A 20,608-nucleotide genomic window follows, 5' to 3' on the forward strand; every position below is an offset into this window, starting at 1 on the left:
TTATTTATTTATTTACTCTTCTTTTCTATCGTTTGTTTAATGAATAAAATTGTACGTATCGTTTGTTGTTCGTTTAGATGGATACTGGATACCTCTCCCAATCATAAAAAGTATGGAAATATGAAGAGTGGCAAGGTGTACGTCAGTCATGACGTGACGAACTTTGAATTCCTTTACGAACCGTTCTACGTGGCAAAGGATATCGTTCCGGCTCACGACGAAAGATTTATGGGTTACGGATACACCAGAAACACTCAGGTATGAATTTCTCACACGGGTATTATTTTTTGAAGGGAACGAAAATGTAGAATGGGTAAACAGGTAATAATCTTAAATGCAAGAACTTGTAATAGTCATTTCTTTTCATGAAATTTCAAGGCAGATATTGTGCTGTTAATGAATCGCAGACAAGCAACGTATATTGAATATTCGTAAATAATTCGGCATATTTATTGTTTCGATTTGTTTGTTCGAGCTTGTTGACGGCACATACCCATCACTACGATCGCATAAATGCAACACGCGGTCCTATTTGTTTTTCTTCCAATGGCAAAATAATCGTTAACAAACTCGAAACGAAAATTTTCGCAAGGGATAAAATAGTTTGAAAATCGCTTTAAGAATCACCGATTAAACCTTATTGGTCAACTTTCTGGAAATAATATAATTTAATTTAACGTAGATTCAATTCAATTAGACATTTACCGTTAATTTCAAAACTTCTTCCCCGGACGGAACTAATTTGAACGATTATTTTTAACCGGAAACGAAATGAGCGCGAATCGAATTAAAGCACAGAGAGCGAATTAAACAGTTATACTCGTATCGTTTTTCACATTGTCGAGAACATTCGAGCAAATGTGAATTCGTGAATTGAGCGGCGGCCGATATTAAAACGTGGCAAAATGGGGGGGAAAAAAAAGTAATGTATATTCACGCGATTCAGGTCGACGATAGGGGAATGGTGATCAGCCAGGAAATACCTCGAGAGTGAGAACTCGAGGGGAACACATGGTAGTTTGGTAGTATGAACTCGGGCAAATCCCACGCGCCAAGGATATTAATTGAATTACATATTATCGTTGCAGGCGTTATCGCGCAATGGAGGCTCATTTTGCTGAACAAGCATTATTCAATTTAAACTTGATACGTTTCCTACCGTCTAATCGAAACCATTGTATATCAGAAATGTACGCTTGCATTCTGATATCCGTATGTGGATTAATTTTCGTCTCAAACCGTACTTTTCGTATCTATTAATAGTATTTCAGAATGTTATTGGATTATCCGAAGATTCTTTCGAATTTCATCGAGCTACTTGGAAATACGATAAAACTAGATTTGATTTTAATTTTCTAATTAAATAGAGATGTTATATTATTGACACTTACATAAAAAAAAAATATGGTCAATATTGATTAGTATTTAATTTTCTTCAGTATTTGTAAGTGGTTTTTTTTTATTTTGGGATAAAAAAATACGTAGAACATACGATATTTATTGTTTGCTTATCTTTTATGAATATTCAAATAACGTGTTTTTATTGGCACATTGCGATAAAATTTATTTTATAATATATCGCATGAAGTATACAATAACTATCGATGTAATATTTACTTACATCGAGTTATAAATTTCATGACACAGTATCTCTGTTTTACGTTTCGTTCGATTTTTCATAAAAAAAATTTCGAATTATAAATAAAATTATATATTCCGTACTCGAAAATTGAGAATCGTGGCCCACATATATTCGTACCACCAAACTTTCCCCCTACTTTCACATTTACATCCTATACATATGCAAATCTGTAACCCAATTACGAGGAGGAATTGAATACAATAATAATCGCAACGAGGTAAAAGAAATTCACAACAATTCTCCATAAAAAGAAAAAAATTCTTAAATCACCCCCAATAAATTGTAAAGTTTCCATCCTCCTTTATACATTGATATAACGACATTTCTATCATGGAAACTAATGTTTAAAATAGAACATAACCGCGATTGATTGAAAAACGATTCCGAGAATATGAATTTTGAATGAGTTCCATTTACCAGAATTACCCACCAATTGCTCGTCTGCTGATCGTGAAAGTTTTATCGATTTAAGAACAACGAATTCGACGAATCGTCGTCTTTTTAAAACCGCGCGAGAAAATAATTCCCTCGTCTTACATCAACGTATCCTCGTACGTAACGCGTTTCCATCCACACGATCTATCGATCTATGCCAGGAATGCAACGCACGCAACGCGGGGAAAAACGCGTGCAGACACGCGTGACGCTGCTTTTTTTCCCAATGGCGGTGTCGGAGGTTTCGAGGGAAGGGGAAGCCGTTCAGGATTCCCTGGGATGGAAATAACGAAATTCCATCGTGCGGCGAAAATCCGGGCGCAGCGTGGCCCGCCGTATTCGCAAAAGCAAGTATGCCGCGGCAATAAAACGGGTATAAATCTACACGGCCGCGTTGGTAACAACGGGCGCGAAACAGGCGTACACAGGCGCGAACGTAAGCTGTGTGCACGAGCTGCAACCTAACACGCTCTCTCCGTTTCCACAGCATCGCCAACGGTGTACCATCGGTATTCGCATCTTCTCTGCGGTTCGTTCGCGCAACATCCACTCCCCACGGAGGAATGAGAATGGATATCGTTCGCCTCCCCCACCCTCTTGTATTTCGTTCTACTCCAACCCCTTCACGGTCCGTCCCTCACGATCCAATGCAATCCTGTCGCGCCGTTCTTTCGTCGTCGAGCAACCATCCAGTTTCCCTCCACCGAGCCTTTTCCTTTTCCCCCTTCTTCCTCCTTCCTTCACGTTCCATTCCACTCTGTCTTCGAAAACATCCCGTAAAGGTGGCCTTTCCCACCTTTTTTGCCCCTTGTTCTCGCCGCCTTTGGCCGAGAGCAACACGTTTCCTCCCTCGAACAGGGAGACAAATTCGAAACGGGGTTCCAAACGGGGTTTTCGCACCCGGCGATCCACCAAGCGAAGCGAATTTTTTACGTTTCGTACGTTCGTTTATTCAGGTTGAAGTTTTTAGACGAGATCAATTTCGACGAGTACGTTTATTAAAGTGAGATTTTTTTTATAAAATTTTAAGAAGATTAGTACGCTGTTAATTTTTTAATTTTTCGCTTTGACCTCTTTCCGGAGAACGTTCGAGAGGATTTTTTAAAGACGAAACTGCTTTTATTTTATCGGAATAAATCGGGAATCGTCATAGTATTTCTAATTTTAAACATTCGTTACGCAATTATTCTTACAAATCTTATAAACTAATATTTTTTGATGAAATGAAATTTCGGCAGCTACACGTATTTTGTACAGAACAACTGGTAGCCGATTCGAAAAAACCTACAATCATCTCGAGCAATTTCTTCTTAGAAAATTTTTACAAGGTTTGAAATCACTTGATCCCGCGAATTCCACGACAAATTGCATCTTATATGCAATCAAAAAGGTATTCTTCGTACGAGGATATTGTGCCACGATTCTTCGAAACGCGCTCTTCAACCCCATCGATACGAAAAATACGAAAATTCAACAACAACAACAACAACAACGATTCACAAAATTCAAACGATAGAAAAATATTTTTATCGTAATTCGATGCACGTACGAAGGAACGGCGCTCTTCGAAATATTATCCCCCCCTTCTCCCTCTCAAGCGTTCCAACAAGCGTCCTCTGTGCACCGTCTCGATAAATTTCGAAGCGACTCGTTTCAATATTGACCTTTCGACGTTCATTTCGAAGATTGACTTTCGATCGGGTATGAAATTGATTCGACAGCACCGGGATGCCGTAGCCGTGAGTGACGAGACACGCGAGCAGGCTGTCCGTGGAGGGAAGGCAGGGGGCGGGCAAGCTGCGTGCAGATGGCTTCGATTCAAAGGGAAAGAAGATAGCTGCCGCCTGCCTGCCTCACCTGTCTGTGCTCGCCGATTGAGCGATTACCTCGGCGCGAGTCGTCAATCAGGAAGCGGACCGGGTTGAATGGCGCGATTCGACTTCATTGAAAGCGAACGAAGCACGAAGTTATTTCCACGGATCGGGAAACGCCGCTTCTTCCTCCCCCTCCTCTCTGTGCCTGGCCGACGAATGGAATTTTGTTGAAAAAAAAAAAGAGAGATTAACCTAGAGATCTATTAAAAGTTTACCGGGATGATTTCGTTGCTTTCAGATACGAGGCGAGGTATTTTTTCCTTTTTCATTCGTACTCTCTATCTCCACCGACATAATTTCTTCTTTCCTTCTTCGCCTCGCTTCCGCCTCTTATTAGCCCGGATAAAATTGTCCGGTGAATGCTGGCTGGCTATCGATACGTAATTAACTCGATTCCGATAAAGAGTTTACGGTGAGAGTAGCGAGTGCTTCGGGTGCAGGGGGAGGGGGAGCGAAGCAGGTCTCGAGGAAAAAGAAGGAAGGGAGAAAAAAGGAAGATGAAGATGCTCGGGAAAATGATAGATTAATGGAAATTGAATCGTTTGTAAGTTGTTCTCTCAGCGTTAATTTTCCAAGTTCCGATATATGTAACAAAAGATTTATCGTCATTAATAATCGATTCTTGTATTGTTAAACGGTTATAATGGCACTCTGCTTCTCTCTTTCTCTCTTTTCTACAATGGTTCTTATTATTGGCGAACTTCGTTAACTAAGAGATTAATTTGAATGCAATCTTTTCACGTATATCTACATTATTATCAACAAATTTGGATGGATATTCCATTATGTTTAATCAGTAAACGTAGTGGATGGTTTAATTATCGCATTTAGTAGATGCTGAATGCCTCCGCTCGCAATTAGTTTCGTCATAGAAAGCTTGTTATATCATCGTCATCGTCCGATGTGTACATTAACATTAATGCGCCATTGTTTATAAATAATTGCTCCTATATTGGAATTCTGACCCCATCATTGTCGTGTTTTCAACATGTTATACAATATGATCCCCAATTATACACGTCCATACTAATGACAAGCAATAAATTCACGTATCGCCGAGCTTATCGCGACGATCGCTCGTTGATATTATCGCTGATCGTTTCGTTATCTTCGTTTCGTTCCTCGACAAACTCAACATGGACATACTCAATTCACATTTTCCACAATCCACGTGGTTATTCTATCGAATAATTCCATTTTATACAAAACAAAATTTATCCGCCGTAATAGATGTATCCCCCCTTTCTCCCTTTCGTTTATCCGCTTTCATCGCAGGATAATATCATCACTTAACGGGGAAGCAATTTAAGCAATCGCGATCCCGCTCGTTATCTCCTTAAGAGAGTTTACCTACGAGAAATCTCCGGGTTAAAATCACACGAGGAGGATCCCTCGTTTATCTCGTCGAGCCGATCGGAATGGAAAGGCAATTCGTTGATGGTGTTTTATCCGTCGGCGCGCCTTTTCCAGATTTCCCGATATGCCGGTGATAAATGTAAGATAAATGTAGACACGTTACGTAGAATCCGTTACTTATTCGCTAGGATTTATACGGACGTGCGATCGCATAAAACTCAATTATCAGATTTACTCGGCTGTTTCACTCGCGGAGATCCCACTTCCACTTCGGTTATCCGCTGAAAAATTATGCGCCAAACTGTTTACCAAACTTAAAGGGGTCCTGTGGATGCGTCGTCACGTATGGCCCTAATGCGTTACCAAGGTATTCATCGGAGAATCACCACGGGCAAGGGCGCCATTTTGATAAAGGGAACCGCCATTTTGTATTCCTGTTTGAGAGCTAGGATCAACCGGATGGAACGATAGTTTGATTCGACGAGTGAGTTTTTCGGCCATTTGTTATTCTCTCATTAATTCCGTGGCTGGATTTCGCGCTATTACGTGGGCTTACGCGGGCTTGTTTTTCGGTGGAAACGGATTATGGGATATTTTGTGGCATTTCCGGCGGGGAATGTGGAATATTGAATTTTGATTTTTTGTGATTTGATTGGATTTACGTAGATTCTAGAAATAGAATTCGATCGATGAAATTGAAATTGAAAGATAATTTTAATTTCTTATAAACTCAACGCCTATTGCTATAATTTCTTGGAACGTATATATTACATTTCTTAAATTTCAATTGTAATATATGCTCATTTTCGACCAAACATTTGTCCCTTTCATGATTCTCAACGTGAAATGGTAATCGTGTCTTTATTTTCATTTAAACGAACTTGTAAATCAGCGGAAGCGTAATCCTCTAAAAGGGGATAATATCTTTATCCCCTCGTTAAATTTAATCACCCAAATTCTAGAAACACGGGAATCGAATAAAGTGTGTTAGGCGTGGCGTGTCATGATCGTAATGGTCCGCGGTGGCAATAGTGGCCTCCGTCGATGCTGAACCGTGAAATTAACCCGAGCACATTTCCCCAAGGTACACGCGACGTAAAACAAAACCCATGCACAGTTTCGTTTCCCTTATACTTTGCCTACAACAGAGACGAGTGTCATAAAATTGCCATTTCTTCATAACTATTTACGAGCATAAACTTCGTATCGTTTCTTATATATTACGATATCTTTGGTATCTTTGATACTTTTATTTTTAATATTTTACTTTGTACTTATACTATAGATATTTTCTTTAAAACAGTTGCGGATATAAGACTTGATGAAAACGTACGAAATTGCAAGTTAAGGAAAATTTTAAATTTAAATTCTACTTATACTTCAATGACTGCATTATTTCCACGTTCATTATTTAGTGTAAAAAAGTAATAGGAATTTTCATCTTTTCGTAATTTTCCCTCCTTCGAAAACTGATTCTCGAATTTTCTCGAAAATCAGAGCCATCTGTCAAATTTCTAATTCTTTGAGGGGGACACAAAAGCGCAACAACCGGGTATTTCCTTCCTTTCGTCACCCACATCCTTTCCAGTCCTTGGTCCAGAAATAATTCCATGCTTGATAACGTGATGCACACACAGTCGCGCAAATACCTGTAAATAAACAGGATGTTCGGTGTTCCACGATGCAAATGTATCTATGTACGAAGGTTAATGATTAGTGTGAACGCAAACCGCGCCCAGGGCGCCCGGGTTTCAACATTTCGTATTCCTCTTCGCGGCATCCGGAGGGGAGAGACCGGCAAAACCGAATGGAATATGCTGTCAGTGCAGGCCAAACGAAAGAACGATCGTTAGTTGGATCTACCAAAATTGCGTAAATTTACAGTTTACAACGGTTGAATATCGTTTGAATAGACCGGGGTCCAAACGGAGCGCAGTCTGGAATATGTTAAATACCTTGGATCATTCCGTTTGCTTTTGAAAAGTTTTAGCGGTTATTCTAACCGCAATTTCGGATATTCAAAGCTTTGTTGTACGTTGGAACGAATTGTTTGAAACAAAGAACAATTCTTTCGTATATCGTGGGTAATTTAAAATATCTTTGTAGAGATATTTGTATTTTAAATGAAGATTATTTATGAAATTATGTAATTAATTTAAACAAATTTATCAGGACGTTAATATATTCACACTTTTGGAGGATCGAATTTCTAGAAAAGAGGCAAAGTTAGCTTACAAAATATATATGTATAAAATAAAATGAGACGTGGAATGATGAATTTTATACATTAAAACGATGAAAAAAGTTCAGACACGCATATATACCTATTAAAATTATTATAACTTAGTTAGAAAAGTGGATAAAGCGAGTCGAGAGCAGAGCTTATAATTCATTAATTAAAACACACGTGCGTATAAACTTTTGTCATCGTTTTGATATTTAGAAGAATAATATATTAACATTATGCGTAACCCCGATCTTATTTTGGATTTAAATTCTTCTTTCTTTTACTCGTTTCATTATTCATTTCGTCGGCTAATAAAAATTAACTCCAAACTTTCTTTCTTTGTCCGTCTGTCTGTGATTATTTTAGATGCAGAAATGGAATTCTTCGGCCAAAGCAAAGTGTCCGGGCCGGGTAATTAGGAAGATACGTCAACTCGTTACGTTGTTTAATGCAATCTGTGTTCCCTCGAAACTCGGGACAAACAGGTGCCCCATGAGTGGCTCGTGTTCCAAGAGGCAGAAATGTTTTACACCACGGCCGCAAGAATGTGACCCACGGGAAATGCTGTAAAGGGAATTAATTCCCGTCCACTGACTAATTAAGACGTATAATCGTGTGCAATGCGCGTTACACGGCAATTCAGTTTTACTAATCAACGAGGCAAGTGTTTACATTACGGATGACGTTCGACCATTGCACGCAATTAATATTTCCAGTCTCGGCGCGAGATTTCTCTAATCAAAGGTGTATATAATAATTTTAACGATGATTTAATGATATTTCATTAGATTTGATGATCGAATCGATCTAATCTAAAAATACAATGTGAAACTTGGATAAGATATAGTTTAAAACTTTATCCTTAATCTTTAACGAATGATTTAATCATTCGACGATAAGATGAAATAAATGATAATACTTCTTATTAATATTAGTCCATTGAATTCAACCATTAAAAAAGTTTATTGTTCCTATGATAGATCATTGTAAAATTATTTTCACATGTAAAATAAAATCGGGCGTTGAGAATTTATATTTTCTTCAAGATCATATTCGTATTTTCAAATATATTCAAGTTGTCATCGTTGAAATTCATTCAAGTGTACACAGTTGCATAAACGAGATTATGTTTGAATGATTGGACGACAATAGATGGAGGTCGCGTACGTTCTTACGATAGAATTCGCGTGATTAACAATACCTCGATCCTGGAAACTGTAGCACTATGTCATTCTGCGTACATATAATTATTCACTGGTCGCCTCTGAAACGGTGAACTGAAGATTACACGTCGTCTATCAATTTTGGACGTCGCGGGAGGCGTTATTGGCGCGTTTCCGCATTGTGGATCCTCCACCTTCCTCTACGTTAATTACGGGCGATACCCGTGTCTCTCTTATCTTCCCTCTGCGAACCCTTAAAACATTATTCTTCTTTAGGAAGATTCGTGAAACTCCGTGTTTTAAAAAAACATTACTTACACACGACCATGTTAATTATAATTCGCTTCCTCTTATTCAGGAATATTGTTATATCTTCGAAAAAAATTTGACGACGAAATGTTCGTATGATTGAAAACAATGTTCAATATTAATAATGAAAAGACACGTCGGTCAACAAATTTTTCCAAATCGTTATGAAAATTATCGAACGTTAATCGCACTTTACTCGTCGACAGAGTAAGTTTGGCGCAATTACGAATGAAACGTCGAAACAGGCATACTGTTATTTCCGTTCTTGGTAATCACAACCTGTCTACTGGGTTTATGCGCGACTGTCACGTATGACTTGCCATTGTTACGTATGATTATTCACGAAGACGCATCCATACTGGAGAACAGCAATGCCGGATCCCGTCTGTTAGGTGTGTCTGACCTGTCTCAGTTGGCGAACGTAGGGCGAGATTGCCAGGCGTGTTCTCGTGTCCTCCTCCTTCCACTATTCTAATGTAGGAAACACAGTGTTTCCTGTGGTAATGTCACTACGTTCGCGTGTGATATCTATGGAAAATTTTATGAAACTTTATTCCATGATTTTCCGCATAAGGAAGAAGAAGAAGAAGGAGAAGCTGTTGTAATTTTACGTTCCATTGTATCCATCCATGTTTTCCATTTTTGATTTTTTTTGCGTGTAGAGCATGCAACAGACGTAAGAATATTTTTTCAATTTCGCGAACAAGTTGTGAAACGTGGAAAATTTGGGCAACGTTTGTTTCACGTTTTGATTTGAAAACACGGGAAAAATGTGTAACAGCCATTGTCAGGGATTTTACATGCTATACCATAGTTTTGAAATTTTCGTTTATAGAAACTCTTGAAACAGAGAAGCAGAGAATTTTTTATTTTTTATTTTCCCCCTCCTCTTCCTCTTGTTAATTAAAGCAACTTGAATATTTGAATTAATTGAACAAATTATACTCTTATGTCGTTCAGAATATTAAACTTCACGCGAATTTACGTTAGGTTCAGTTAATCCAATTACTAGAAAAAGTCGCGTTGAATAAATGAAAAATGTAAATTAAAATTTCAATCAAAAAACCAATTGGATTTTTTTTAATTGTTCACGTTTGTTTTAATATATAGCATACTAAAATTGGATGAATGTCAAGTAAATTCATATTTTGATATTATTTTTAAAACTTTCAATACTGAAAAAAAATTTAAATATTCCTTTATCGAAATTGGATATTATTATCGAATATTATTTCTAGAGAAGAAGTGCTGGAAGCAAAGTTGAATTGCTCGTCTTCCTCTTCATTTTCTCAGCAACGCACACACCTGCAATTTTATTTTGAAATTAATTATTTTATTTTGAAAACGCGCATGCACCAACAAAATACTTAAAGAATAATTTCTTCGTTTTGTGCACAGGTGTACGAAATGTTCGTGGCTGGTTACCAATTCAAGGTCCTTTCCCCGGTTTTCACCGGTCACTGGGGTCTGCAGACCAGGAAGACCAGGCCGGCTTGGCGCGAACGGCAGAACAGTGCCAACAGGAAACACTTCGAGACGTTCAAGAAAGAGGTTTTCGCCCGTTACATGCGCGACCCCTTAAAGATGATGAAGAACGCCCACTGACGAAAAGTTCGTCGAAGATTTCGTTGACTTATCGCGAGATCTTGATCGCCGTCCTTCACACTCGTCGCGCGAGCCACTCATCGGACGTGATGTCGATCCGTGATCGTCCCAAGGATGGTGGTGTGGCCTCTGATTCTTCTACCTGACACGTTTGTGCCATAACGTTCAAAAAACGTTGCAAACGGCCGGTACGAACATTCGAACGTATCGTCGAAGGTCTAATCGATTGACTGTTCTATTTTTCACACCGTCGAATCGAAGACCAAATCGTTTTCTATATATATTTTGTATTTCGTGTCGCGATCTACATAATGTCAGATTACAGCATTAAATATTTGAAGTTGAACAACGGTTTCAAGGGTTTTCGCGTTTATTTATAAATGAAAACAGATCAGATAGCGACTTTCGCTTTATTTCATACCTAAAAATCGATCCATCCATCGTTGTGTTTGATCTCCGCCTTACCAATTTTTCGCAAGATTTGAAAAATGTTTCACCCGCTTAAAGTGAAGAAAATGATGGTTAATGTGCCGGCTAATGATCTCAAATCGACTTTATCAGCTATTATATCTACGATTTTTCCCGCTTCCATGTCATAAGATTCCTTTAATAGCCCGGCGATAATAACATTTATCTGTCATTAGCGATAAAATAATCAATTACTTCGTGACGACCTTCTATCGATGCCTGTCCAAAAGTCTCGATGAAGTCTCGGCTAACTCGATTTTACTCGTTAAATTTAACATTTATGAATTTATTAAATATTCAATCCACGATTCAGCAACAGAGATGGCCGATTTACCCAAAACCAAAGTTCGATATGCAAATCGTTGGCACGTTACGTTACACACGTAAGAAGGAAACCTCTTGCACGACTCTTGGATGGATGCTGAGGTCCATAGCTCTCAAGCTCTCGGTATTTTCCTGCTCGATACCTTCAACTCCGGTAATATCCGTCCCGGTAAATCGGTGACATATCATGTAGATCGTCTCATATATCTCACATATCTTTTACCTTGGTCGAGGAGGAGAAACACTTCGATATAACAGAGGACAGTGTAAACACGAAACGTCAAATTTATGGGTCGACCCATAAACTTCTAAATCCATGTGCACGCTCATCGTACAAACTTTGTTTTAGGTAAGAGTGAAATAATTTTGGATCAAAAATGTTTATTCACTCAAAATGTATATCATACACGGATCAGAACCAGAAACCGTTGACACGATAGTCCATAATAGGCCTATAAAGGTGTCCGATCTTAAATCGGCGCCTTTTTTGGGGTTTTATATAACTCGATGGATATTGAGGAATTTCTTCTTTCGCGACGTGAGAATGTAATTTATTATATATCAACATTGAAACGTTAATTTTATTCAAGTCTCGAGTAATTAATACGTTAGTTGCGTTAATGCTGCATAGGTGTTTTCGATAATGTCAATTTTCTATCGTCAATAGAATAATATTATAGCAGTGAAAGTATTTATCAATTCTTACCAACCAGAGAACCAAATCCACCCATCGTCCCGTAATCCCATAAACAAAAATGGAGGAAAAAAAAATACACGAACAGAGAATTATTTTTCGAGCCATCATTCGAATTATTCGCGTTGTATTATAATATTTATCGAAAAATATCAATTAAAGATCGTTATATTCACACGGTAACTATTGAAAGATCGATATTTGCAAACGAGGAGAGGAAATTTATGTGAAAGGAATGAAAGGGAGGAAGAAGAATGAAAACGGAAGAGAGGAGGCAATCAAGTGGCCGTGATCAACGTCGAGGATGGTTTACTCGTACTTCCGCTTCATTCACCTTAAACGAAACTAATAAGCCCGTTTACTGCTTCCACTCACGGATCACCAAAGTCATCAGAGACTTGCCATGCGGGGATAGAGGAATAAATATATCTGCCGGTGAGTTTCTGCGGCACGTACGGTGCACGAAATCAGGGAAACGAGGTCGGTGGAACTTAAACTGAACGTGGTATACCTCGTTAGCTGTCTGTAATTTAAGTTTTTTTTTTTAAATCTGGGATCGATCGATCTTTGCTGCTCTGGAACCACGATGTTTCTCTTTTTCTTTCCTTTCGAAGATTTAGATCGAAGATACAAGATACAAGGAGCAAGATTATGGAGGACGTCTCTCTCGTTGTATTCATGGGATAATGAAGAGGGGGGAAAAAAAGAAAGAAATGGAATTGGCTTGTGTCGAGTGCAATTAAGCCGGTGAGCCGACGAGAATCGATATTTTGTATTGTTGGATTCTTAGAACGTATCCAGTGACGTGCAAAGTTTAGAGCGTCTGATAGAATCGACAAGAAGGATCGATTGAAAAGTACTTGCATGTTTTTTATATTACTTCGTCCTTTTTTTATGTCAATTTTATCAGATTTCGAGGTTTAATTTATTTTTTTTTTTTTGGAATATGCGAATATTTTTATTTATTTAAGGGAAATTGTATTTCGTGCAAATATTTGAACTGACGATGATTCGTAGGACGTAGCTTTTACATATTTCGATCACACATTATATTGAACATAAATTTTACATTGATCGATTTTAAAAAAAAATCTCTCGATAAAAATTCGACGATGCGACACGTCGTCATATAAAAATTCCGATACGTTCTTCGTTATTTTTGTGAAATCCTTTGTGTTTTTATCATTTCACTCGTAAAAAATAATTTATCATTGTTGTTTCACTTCACTTGTATGTCGATATTCGTTTTTCTATCATTGATCCTCGTTCTTAAACGATTAAAAATTAAATCTACTCTGTGTAATAATAAGAAATGAGTTAATGGAAATCACAGGTATTGATCTCATTCTTTAATTATTTGCACAGGTTCGATCACATCCCTGATCAAAAAGAATACGTGTAAATTTAAACTGAAATCGACGAACAGATTCTCTCTCTCCCCTATTCGATAACACGAACGAGAAAACACGATGAAAAATCTTTTTTATCCGTTTTCAACGATACATTATTTATCACTTTCATTATTGATATTATTATCATTTATTCGGAGAAACTAGAAGAAGAGAAAAGAAGCATCTCTACAAAACTTTTCGCGATTTCGATTCGATATCTTCTCCACTTTAGTTAATAATAACGAATTGCTCAACTGTAATCGTCACTGGTAATCGTTCTATATAATCTATGAAACATTTTATGGCACAGAGTTAAGGTTATCGTCCATTTGACACCATCTGAGCGACAATTAAATCAGTATATTCGTATCTATTGTTTATTTAATTGAAAAATAAAATGATTAAACATTCGTGATCGTAATTGATTCAGATTGTTAGATGCACGATTTCTATTGAAATACACGTGATTAATACGAGTATACGATTAATTGTCGATTGCAACGCTGTCAAATAGCGGCGATCTTTATTGTAGATTATAATATTTTTACGGATATGTGTAAATCGCCAAAGAGATTGTAACACGAGAAGATTACTGTTAAACGGTGAGACACAATAAATCAGTACCAACGTATAAACGAAATATTTTTTTCTCAATCCATTATTTGACAACAAAAAGAGATTCAATATAATTTTAAGTAATTTATAAATATTATAATTGTTACACTTCGTGTTTAAAAAGATTTTTAAATAATATCCACGATATAAAATCATATAATACGGATTTTTTTCTTTTTTTTCGTTTACTTGTAACGTTTATTCTTAGCGAATCTACATTTTTTCAGGTCGCTTGTGTAAACAGCGCATATGAAAATACAATAAAATTGCGGAACCAAAAAACGAGCCATTAATAATCATAACCCTCTTTTATGTATTTTAGTAAGTCAAGGATATGAATTATATATTCGCGTTTATCACAATTTCAAAATACACCCGTGGCCGTATAAGTGAGAGTGTATTGTCTGAATGTTCAACAAATTTATAACCATCGAGAAAATAAAAAGCTGGTTTCTCTCGTGAAAATTTCTTTTTTTATAATACGTTGAACGAAACGTAACGTAAGAATCTTTCCTTTTCTATTAATCTCGAACAAAAATTGAAACTACTACTAGAGAGAGAGAGAAGAAACAAGTTGCAAGTTAATTTCATCGCTAATACTCGTAAAATTTAATTCGAGTTCAGCAATCCGTGAATAATTTTTTCGTCCAGTTGAGAAATTAGAACGGCTGAGAAAGAACAAGCAATTAAATACACGACGTCGGGCTCATGGTACGCGGATTATTTTCCGATGGTAACTAGCGAACTTTAATGGCGATGCGACGTAACTTCGAGGCGGAAACTTTGTAATCCCTCGGTATATTGGTTTCAGAGCAAGTGTTTTCAGTCAAAGCGGTATGTAAACTTTCCAAAGAATCCGCTTTATTACATTTTTTTCCTCCCCCTCGCTTCTTTTCTTTTCTTGTAACGGTAGATCGAATAAGACTATACGTTTTATCTGAGGATATCGATACGATATCGCGATTCTTTGTGCATCGATGATGAGGAAGAAGAAGTGGAGAAACACGACTTCGCTTCGTTTCGTTTTTTTCTTCTAAGAAAACAAAGTCTTGTGATGATTTCAATAACGGACAATAACGTTAATTAATCCTTTTTTCTTTGTGCAATATGTGCAATCTTTTATTTCCCGTTTAACGACGAGATATTTTTATCGGCTCTTTTATTTCTTCTTCTGTTAAAAACAATTGCTCCCTTTTCCATTCTTTTTATTTTATTTTTCTTCCCTTTTAATGAATTTCTCCTTTAAAATATCGAATTAATATAATCGCATAATCGTATATAAATGTATCGGAGACATTTCGATTTCAATTCTTGCTGGGAGACAAATAGGAACACGTTGCGATATCAGACTATTCTCGAGGAAATTGTCATAATGCTGGATAATCCGATTTTGTTCCACACCAATATTGGAACGACACGAACGCGGGATGACAGTAGTTTGCTGTAACTAAACTCCGCATTAAACGTATCTCACAGAGGTAGCGCGGTCGGACTGATATAATCGATTCCGTTGCGATTATTAAGCACTATTACGTGCGTTTCAAATATGTGCAGAATAATACGTGCGCATTTTACACTCGTTTTAATTTCAACGCGACAGATTAATCCTTCTATTCATTATATATGCTCACACACGAAGAATTTAAAAACAATCGAGATTTAAAATCAATAACAAAAACCTTCCTATTTATATCCTTATCAAATCCTATCAGCGTCCTTACTTTTCTCTTCCCTTAATCGAACAATTTTTACAATTGGATCATCCGCGATTAAGATCCACCAAACCGAATTCTCGGGGAACAATCCGCAACATTCATTGAATCGACACGAATCCAAGCTTCAATAACGCTTCAAAATCGACTGGAACGAAACCGCGGATCATGCCGCGCCCGCCATGTTCCTTCCCTTCGTTCCCACGGTTTTCACTTGCTTTGTGCCCGATCTCGGCTCGCTTCGCCGCCCTTTCAATCACGCCACGCCATGCGAAACGCGCTTCCGTTTCCTGTTCCTCGTTTCAGAGATTCGACACGTCCTCCTCCTATATTTCCGGCTGGTGGAAACGAGTGGAGGGCTGCGTCCCCTACTGCAGCACGGTATCAGGACTAATTCTTGGGTCTAATCTTGAATAATCTTCGCTAATCTCGTGCCATCTAACGACAGCTTCCTAGGACCATGTAACCGGAATAGGTTCGTTTTCAATTAGAGGAGAACATTTCGCTGATGGTGTCTACGATCTCGCTCGAAACTTGGGAATAGGGGGAGGAGGAGGGGGAGAGGGACGAGTTGAAACTTGGCGAATTCGCGGCGAATCTGCCGACAGAACAAATTGCACGGATAATCCGCCCCCTGCCGCGATAAATCGCGCCCCATTAGAACTTAAACCATAGGAGACGTGTCCATACACGGAGGGGGGAGGGGGAGGCATAACGATAATGTAATGTGGGACGATTATTCGGAATCGTGGATAATTTTGGAGAAGTCAATGTTCGATTTGTTAGCATAAATCGTGTTTTCTGTCTTGAATTTTCGTTCATATGGACAATTTGCAACGTGATCCATTTAAATTTAGGTATTTCGGTATTTGAGTATCTCTTTTGGTATTGGAAAACGAAATATGCGGATGATTTTCTAGATTACGTTATATCTTCGATTTGTTATGTAACGATGTGGATAATTAGTAGTTCGTTTTGGGACACGAGTCGTAAACGATTAAACTTTTATTGAACTTTTGTATTTCTTTTGGCTTCTAAAAATATCCCGTAGGTACATCGATATAACAGAGTATTTCGTTTAAATCGATCCATTTCAGTATTTCCAGGAAAGTGTCGGTGATATTTCGAATAAATACTGAATTGAAACTGTCTGAGTGCGCCACTTGTTGTAGATAGATTCTTCTAGAAAATAAAAATAATATTAATAATGATTAAGAACCAATTTCATTACGCTTTGAATCTTTCTTATGATACAAAATTAACCGACACAGTTTCCAATATACGAAATATACAACGTACTCCCACGGCACACGTATATACGAGCATTCAACAAGTACGACAATCACACCAGACCCGGTGCATACACGACGCATAATCTTAAGGTTAAGGTATGCAAGCAAGCACACCGAGGAGAGTTCAAATCACAGGAAAGTTCTCTCCCTCCCTCCTTTCGGCACAATGGAACTGAAACAGGTTCCTTGGATGGCAGAATTTCAGGTAGGAAACGAGCGTTGCCAAGGGTGCAACAATTGACCGTCATAATCATAGCTTTCTATTTTATCGCAATACATCTTTTTATACATCAATCTGGAAAGTGCTCTTTTGAACCGTATAATAATAGGCTTTGTTCGTAAAAGGACGGCATTCATTCCGATTCTCGAGAAATGCGCTTGTATTCTCGATTTCCAGAATTTTTCCTCCCCTCAAAGGGGATTCCTACGAATCGTTTCGGTCGATCGATTCGTCGCCTGGGTCCCAGCTTTCAAACACGGTCGATCTTCCGTACCCGGCGAAAATTGCACGAGATGCTTCTCCCTCTCTCTCTTTCCTCCTCCTGTGACGGTATTTCTCGCTGACAAATGGAACTGATCTATTTAATCGTCGCTAAACGCCGTGTCTTTGAGCGTGGCGGCGAATCCAATGCCGAACGAACGAAACGAGCGCGTGGAATTTTACAAAAGATGCAATTCGGAACGGTACCAGGCAAATTGCTGAAAGAAAAATAAGAGAAATAAGAATGGGTACTGAAAAATAAATATTGATCGATCGTGATCGTCGAAAGATTATTACACGCTGGAAAAAAAGAAATTTCGAGATATTAATAGTTCTGAAAGGTATTTTAATGTATTTTCAAAGGAAAATATAACTTGGTATTATTTATATTTGCATCGTTAAACATTGCTCGTTAATTTTAATTTTATGCTTAGTAATGTAAGGAATTAATTGATTGGATAATCCATTCTCTATATTTGGTGTATACCAAAATAAGTAAGAAATTTAGAATACGTATCCATATATATATGTTCATTGTCGAAAAAGGTTCCTCCGTGACATTAGTCGCGCGACAGAAAAGGGCGACAAGAATGGATAAAGCTTAAAACGAGCGCAACCCGCGAAACAAAAGCGATCGATTTTCTATGACAAGCGTCCGTTTCAATCTATTTGGGTCGGTATTTCCGTGAGACTTGGCGGAATTCGTTATTTCATCGGGGGAGGCACGCGAAATTCGTCGAAAAGTTGCCACGATGGAAGAAAAACATGATCTGCGTGCACAAACAATTCTGTCAACGAATTTAATTTCACCGCGATGTAAATTTGTATCCGTTCGGTTCGAGCGAAGAGAAAAGGATCCAATTAAAACGGAATACTGCTGCCAGCGACGCGTGGAATGTTTTTTCGAAAGGGCTGAAAAATACGAACTTGATGACTATTCGCTTCGAGGTCTTCGTGATGGTGGACGTGATGGGGGGGAAGATAAAAAAAAAAAAAAAAATTAAAAAAAATAAAAAAAAAACTTTCGATTTTTACTCTCTTTTATTGCCGCAAAAGTAATAGACGTACTAGCGAAATATTTTCAAATTCGATGAAACAATATTTCGACACTTAAGCAAACGTTTGTACGATCGAAATAAATAAACGAGCAGCGCAAGTATGTCGATTCGTTTTCGGAGATTTAATTTGTATCGATTGTTTCAATGCGATACGTATGTTTATAAATTCGCGCTGTATATATTTTATTTATAGAAAATTGTACGAAAAAAATATATCAAATAAGAATTAAAAATAATCAAGATTGAAAATATGTTGTTACGAAATTATGATTTTGGGAGGAAAAACGATATTATTTTATACGATAAGTTTTGTAATATTTAAATTAAAATAAAACAATAATTTTTTGTGAAGAACAATAATCCGCATTGATGAATTTATTAAAAAATAAACGATTCCATTAAAAAAAAATAAATTTGCGAAAAAATTAATAATACCATCTCTTCCCTTCCAATCTCCTTTTACATAATTTTTACGTACGAAACGTTTATTATTTACGTTTATTCGTAATAATAATTTACGAATTATTTAAATTTATACTCGTCTTGTATAAGAAATTAAAAATTCACTACTTGGAAGCTCATTTAGCAGGATTCTACCAATAAAAAGTACAATAATTTTCACTTTAATAATCCTACAGAGAACTTCATCCTTCAAATCAATCAAAATCAATCGTGAAAGCGTTTTTAGAATTGTGAAAAATATTAAGAGAAAAAGTTTTTCCAATCACCAAATTTTACTACCATATTTTCTATCGTGAAACAACATGGTCGACGTTTATAGGGATCGTTTACTGAAATTTCAAGATTTCCTTTGAAATACGAATCAAAGTCCCGGCACGACAGTTACGAACGACAATCTCAGCCACCGTCTTATTCCCCTGTTCCAGAATCTGAATTTGACGAGCCCAATGCCGGCGAGTCCTCTTCAGGAATGAAGATAAAATAGCAAAGAGGCGAAGTTGCGGGAGACAATACAACGTATTCTTGTACTCCGTTTCGTCGGTCGCGACGCTTCGAACGCCATTCCCGAGGAATCTCGGCAACTATCCCGACGTCAGCTTGACGAACGTCTTTCGAGAAATTGGCAAGACGAATCCCGCCGACACGGAACTTTCCACTTTACCGCGACCTCCAACTTTGAATTAAGCTTCTAATCCGAGTTTCACGAACCGCCGCGAGACTATCAGTCGCGTGATCGGGATAATACTCCCCTCCCCTCCCTCCTTATTTGATGCAGGAGTCCATTAACCGTGAACTTTCCTGGGGGAGGCGGGAGAGGCGTCAAAAGCGGTGTTTAATGATCCACGGAAGAACGGGTGTCGTTGGTTTTATGGAACGAAGAGAAAATTGGCGAGGAGGATGGTAGGGGGGGCGACTTGTTGCCCGCATAATGGAATTTCTTTCATCCGATGCACTCCAGATTTGATGATAACAGCTGAGGAGTGAAAATGTATTCTTTGAACTGGTATTTTTATGATCGTCTCCGTGATTATCACTTTTGTAGGATTGATTCTTTCAATCCTTTCAACGTGACTGGATATATTTATATTTAAACACAAACATTTCAATGGAAGTAATGGAAGAAGCATTTATATGTTCCACGTATTCTCGAAGATTATTTTCAAGTTTGATTTTATCACTTCACGTATCATTTGTAAATGAAACAATATATTTTCTGAATTGATTCATTTCGAGATATTCGTGATATTGTATTTTTTTTCTTGTTCAAATATAATTGAAATAAAAAAAATAATTGTAATACCTTACTAAGATAAAAATAACTGAAACATTATTTAAAGATGCGTGATAAAAAAAACACGACATTTTTTAATTCCACTTTATCATCACAATAATCAAAAAATAAAAATCGTATAAGGAATACGATATAAAACAAATTATATCGTATAAAAAATACAATGCCGTGTCGAAAGGATTAATTTTATGAATAAAACGCAAATATCT

The 20,608-nt window shown here is 37.5% G+C and overlaps 1 protein-coding gene and 1 long non-coding RNA gene across 5 annotated transcripts in view; one reads left to right on the plus strand and one right to left on the minus strand.

Annotated features, from left to right (window-relative positions):
* Positions 1 to 14,123, plus strand: part of LOC107993511 (beta-1,4-glucuronyltransferase 1) — a 26,696-nt gene extending 12,573 nt beyond the window's left edge. For 3 of the 4 annotated variants that reach the window (XM_017049963.3, XM_062076015.1, XM_062076016.1), the window contains exons 3-4: positions 78 to 258; positions 10,405 to 14,123. In XM_017049963.3, the coding sequence (XP_016905452.1) occupies positions 78 to 258; positions 10,405 to 10,611 (388 nt within the window). In that variant the 3' untranslated portion in view covers positions 10,612 to 14,123. Of the gene's footprint in view, positions 1 to 77; positions 259 to 7,900; positions 9,861 to 10,404 lie in introns of those variants that run through there. The other variant, XM_062076013.1, reaches the window with a different exon arrangement.
* LOC107993512 (uncharacterized) lies at positions 6,003 to 8,212 on the minus strand. The gene is made up of 3 exons (XR_009830001.1): positions 7,768 to 8,212; positions 7,263 to 7,516; positions 6,003 to 7,166 (listed from the first exon to the last, which is right to left on the minus strand). It is a non-coding gene; the product is annotated as an uncharacterized LOC107993512 (long non-coding RNA).
* Positions 14,124 to 20,608: the final 6,485 nt, after the last annotated feature.

Source organism: Apis cerana, linkage group LG6 (genome assembly GCF_029169275.1).
Source record: "Apis cerana isolate GH-2021 linkage group LG6, AcerK_1.0, whole genome shotgun sequence".
Classification (NCBI taxonomy): domain Eukaryota; kingdom Metazoa; phylum Arthropoda; class Insecta; order Hymenoptera; family Apidae; genus Apis; species Apis cerana.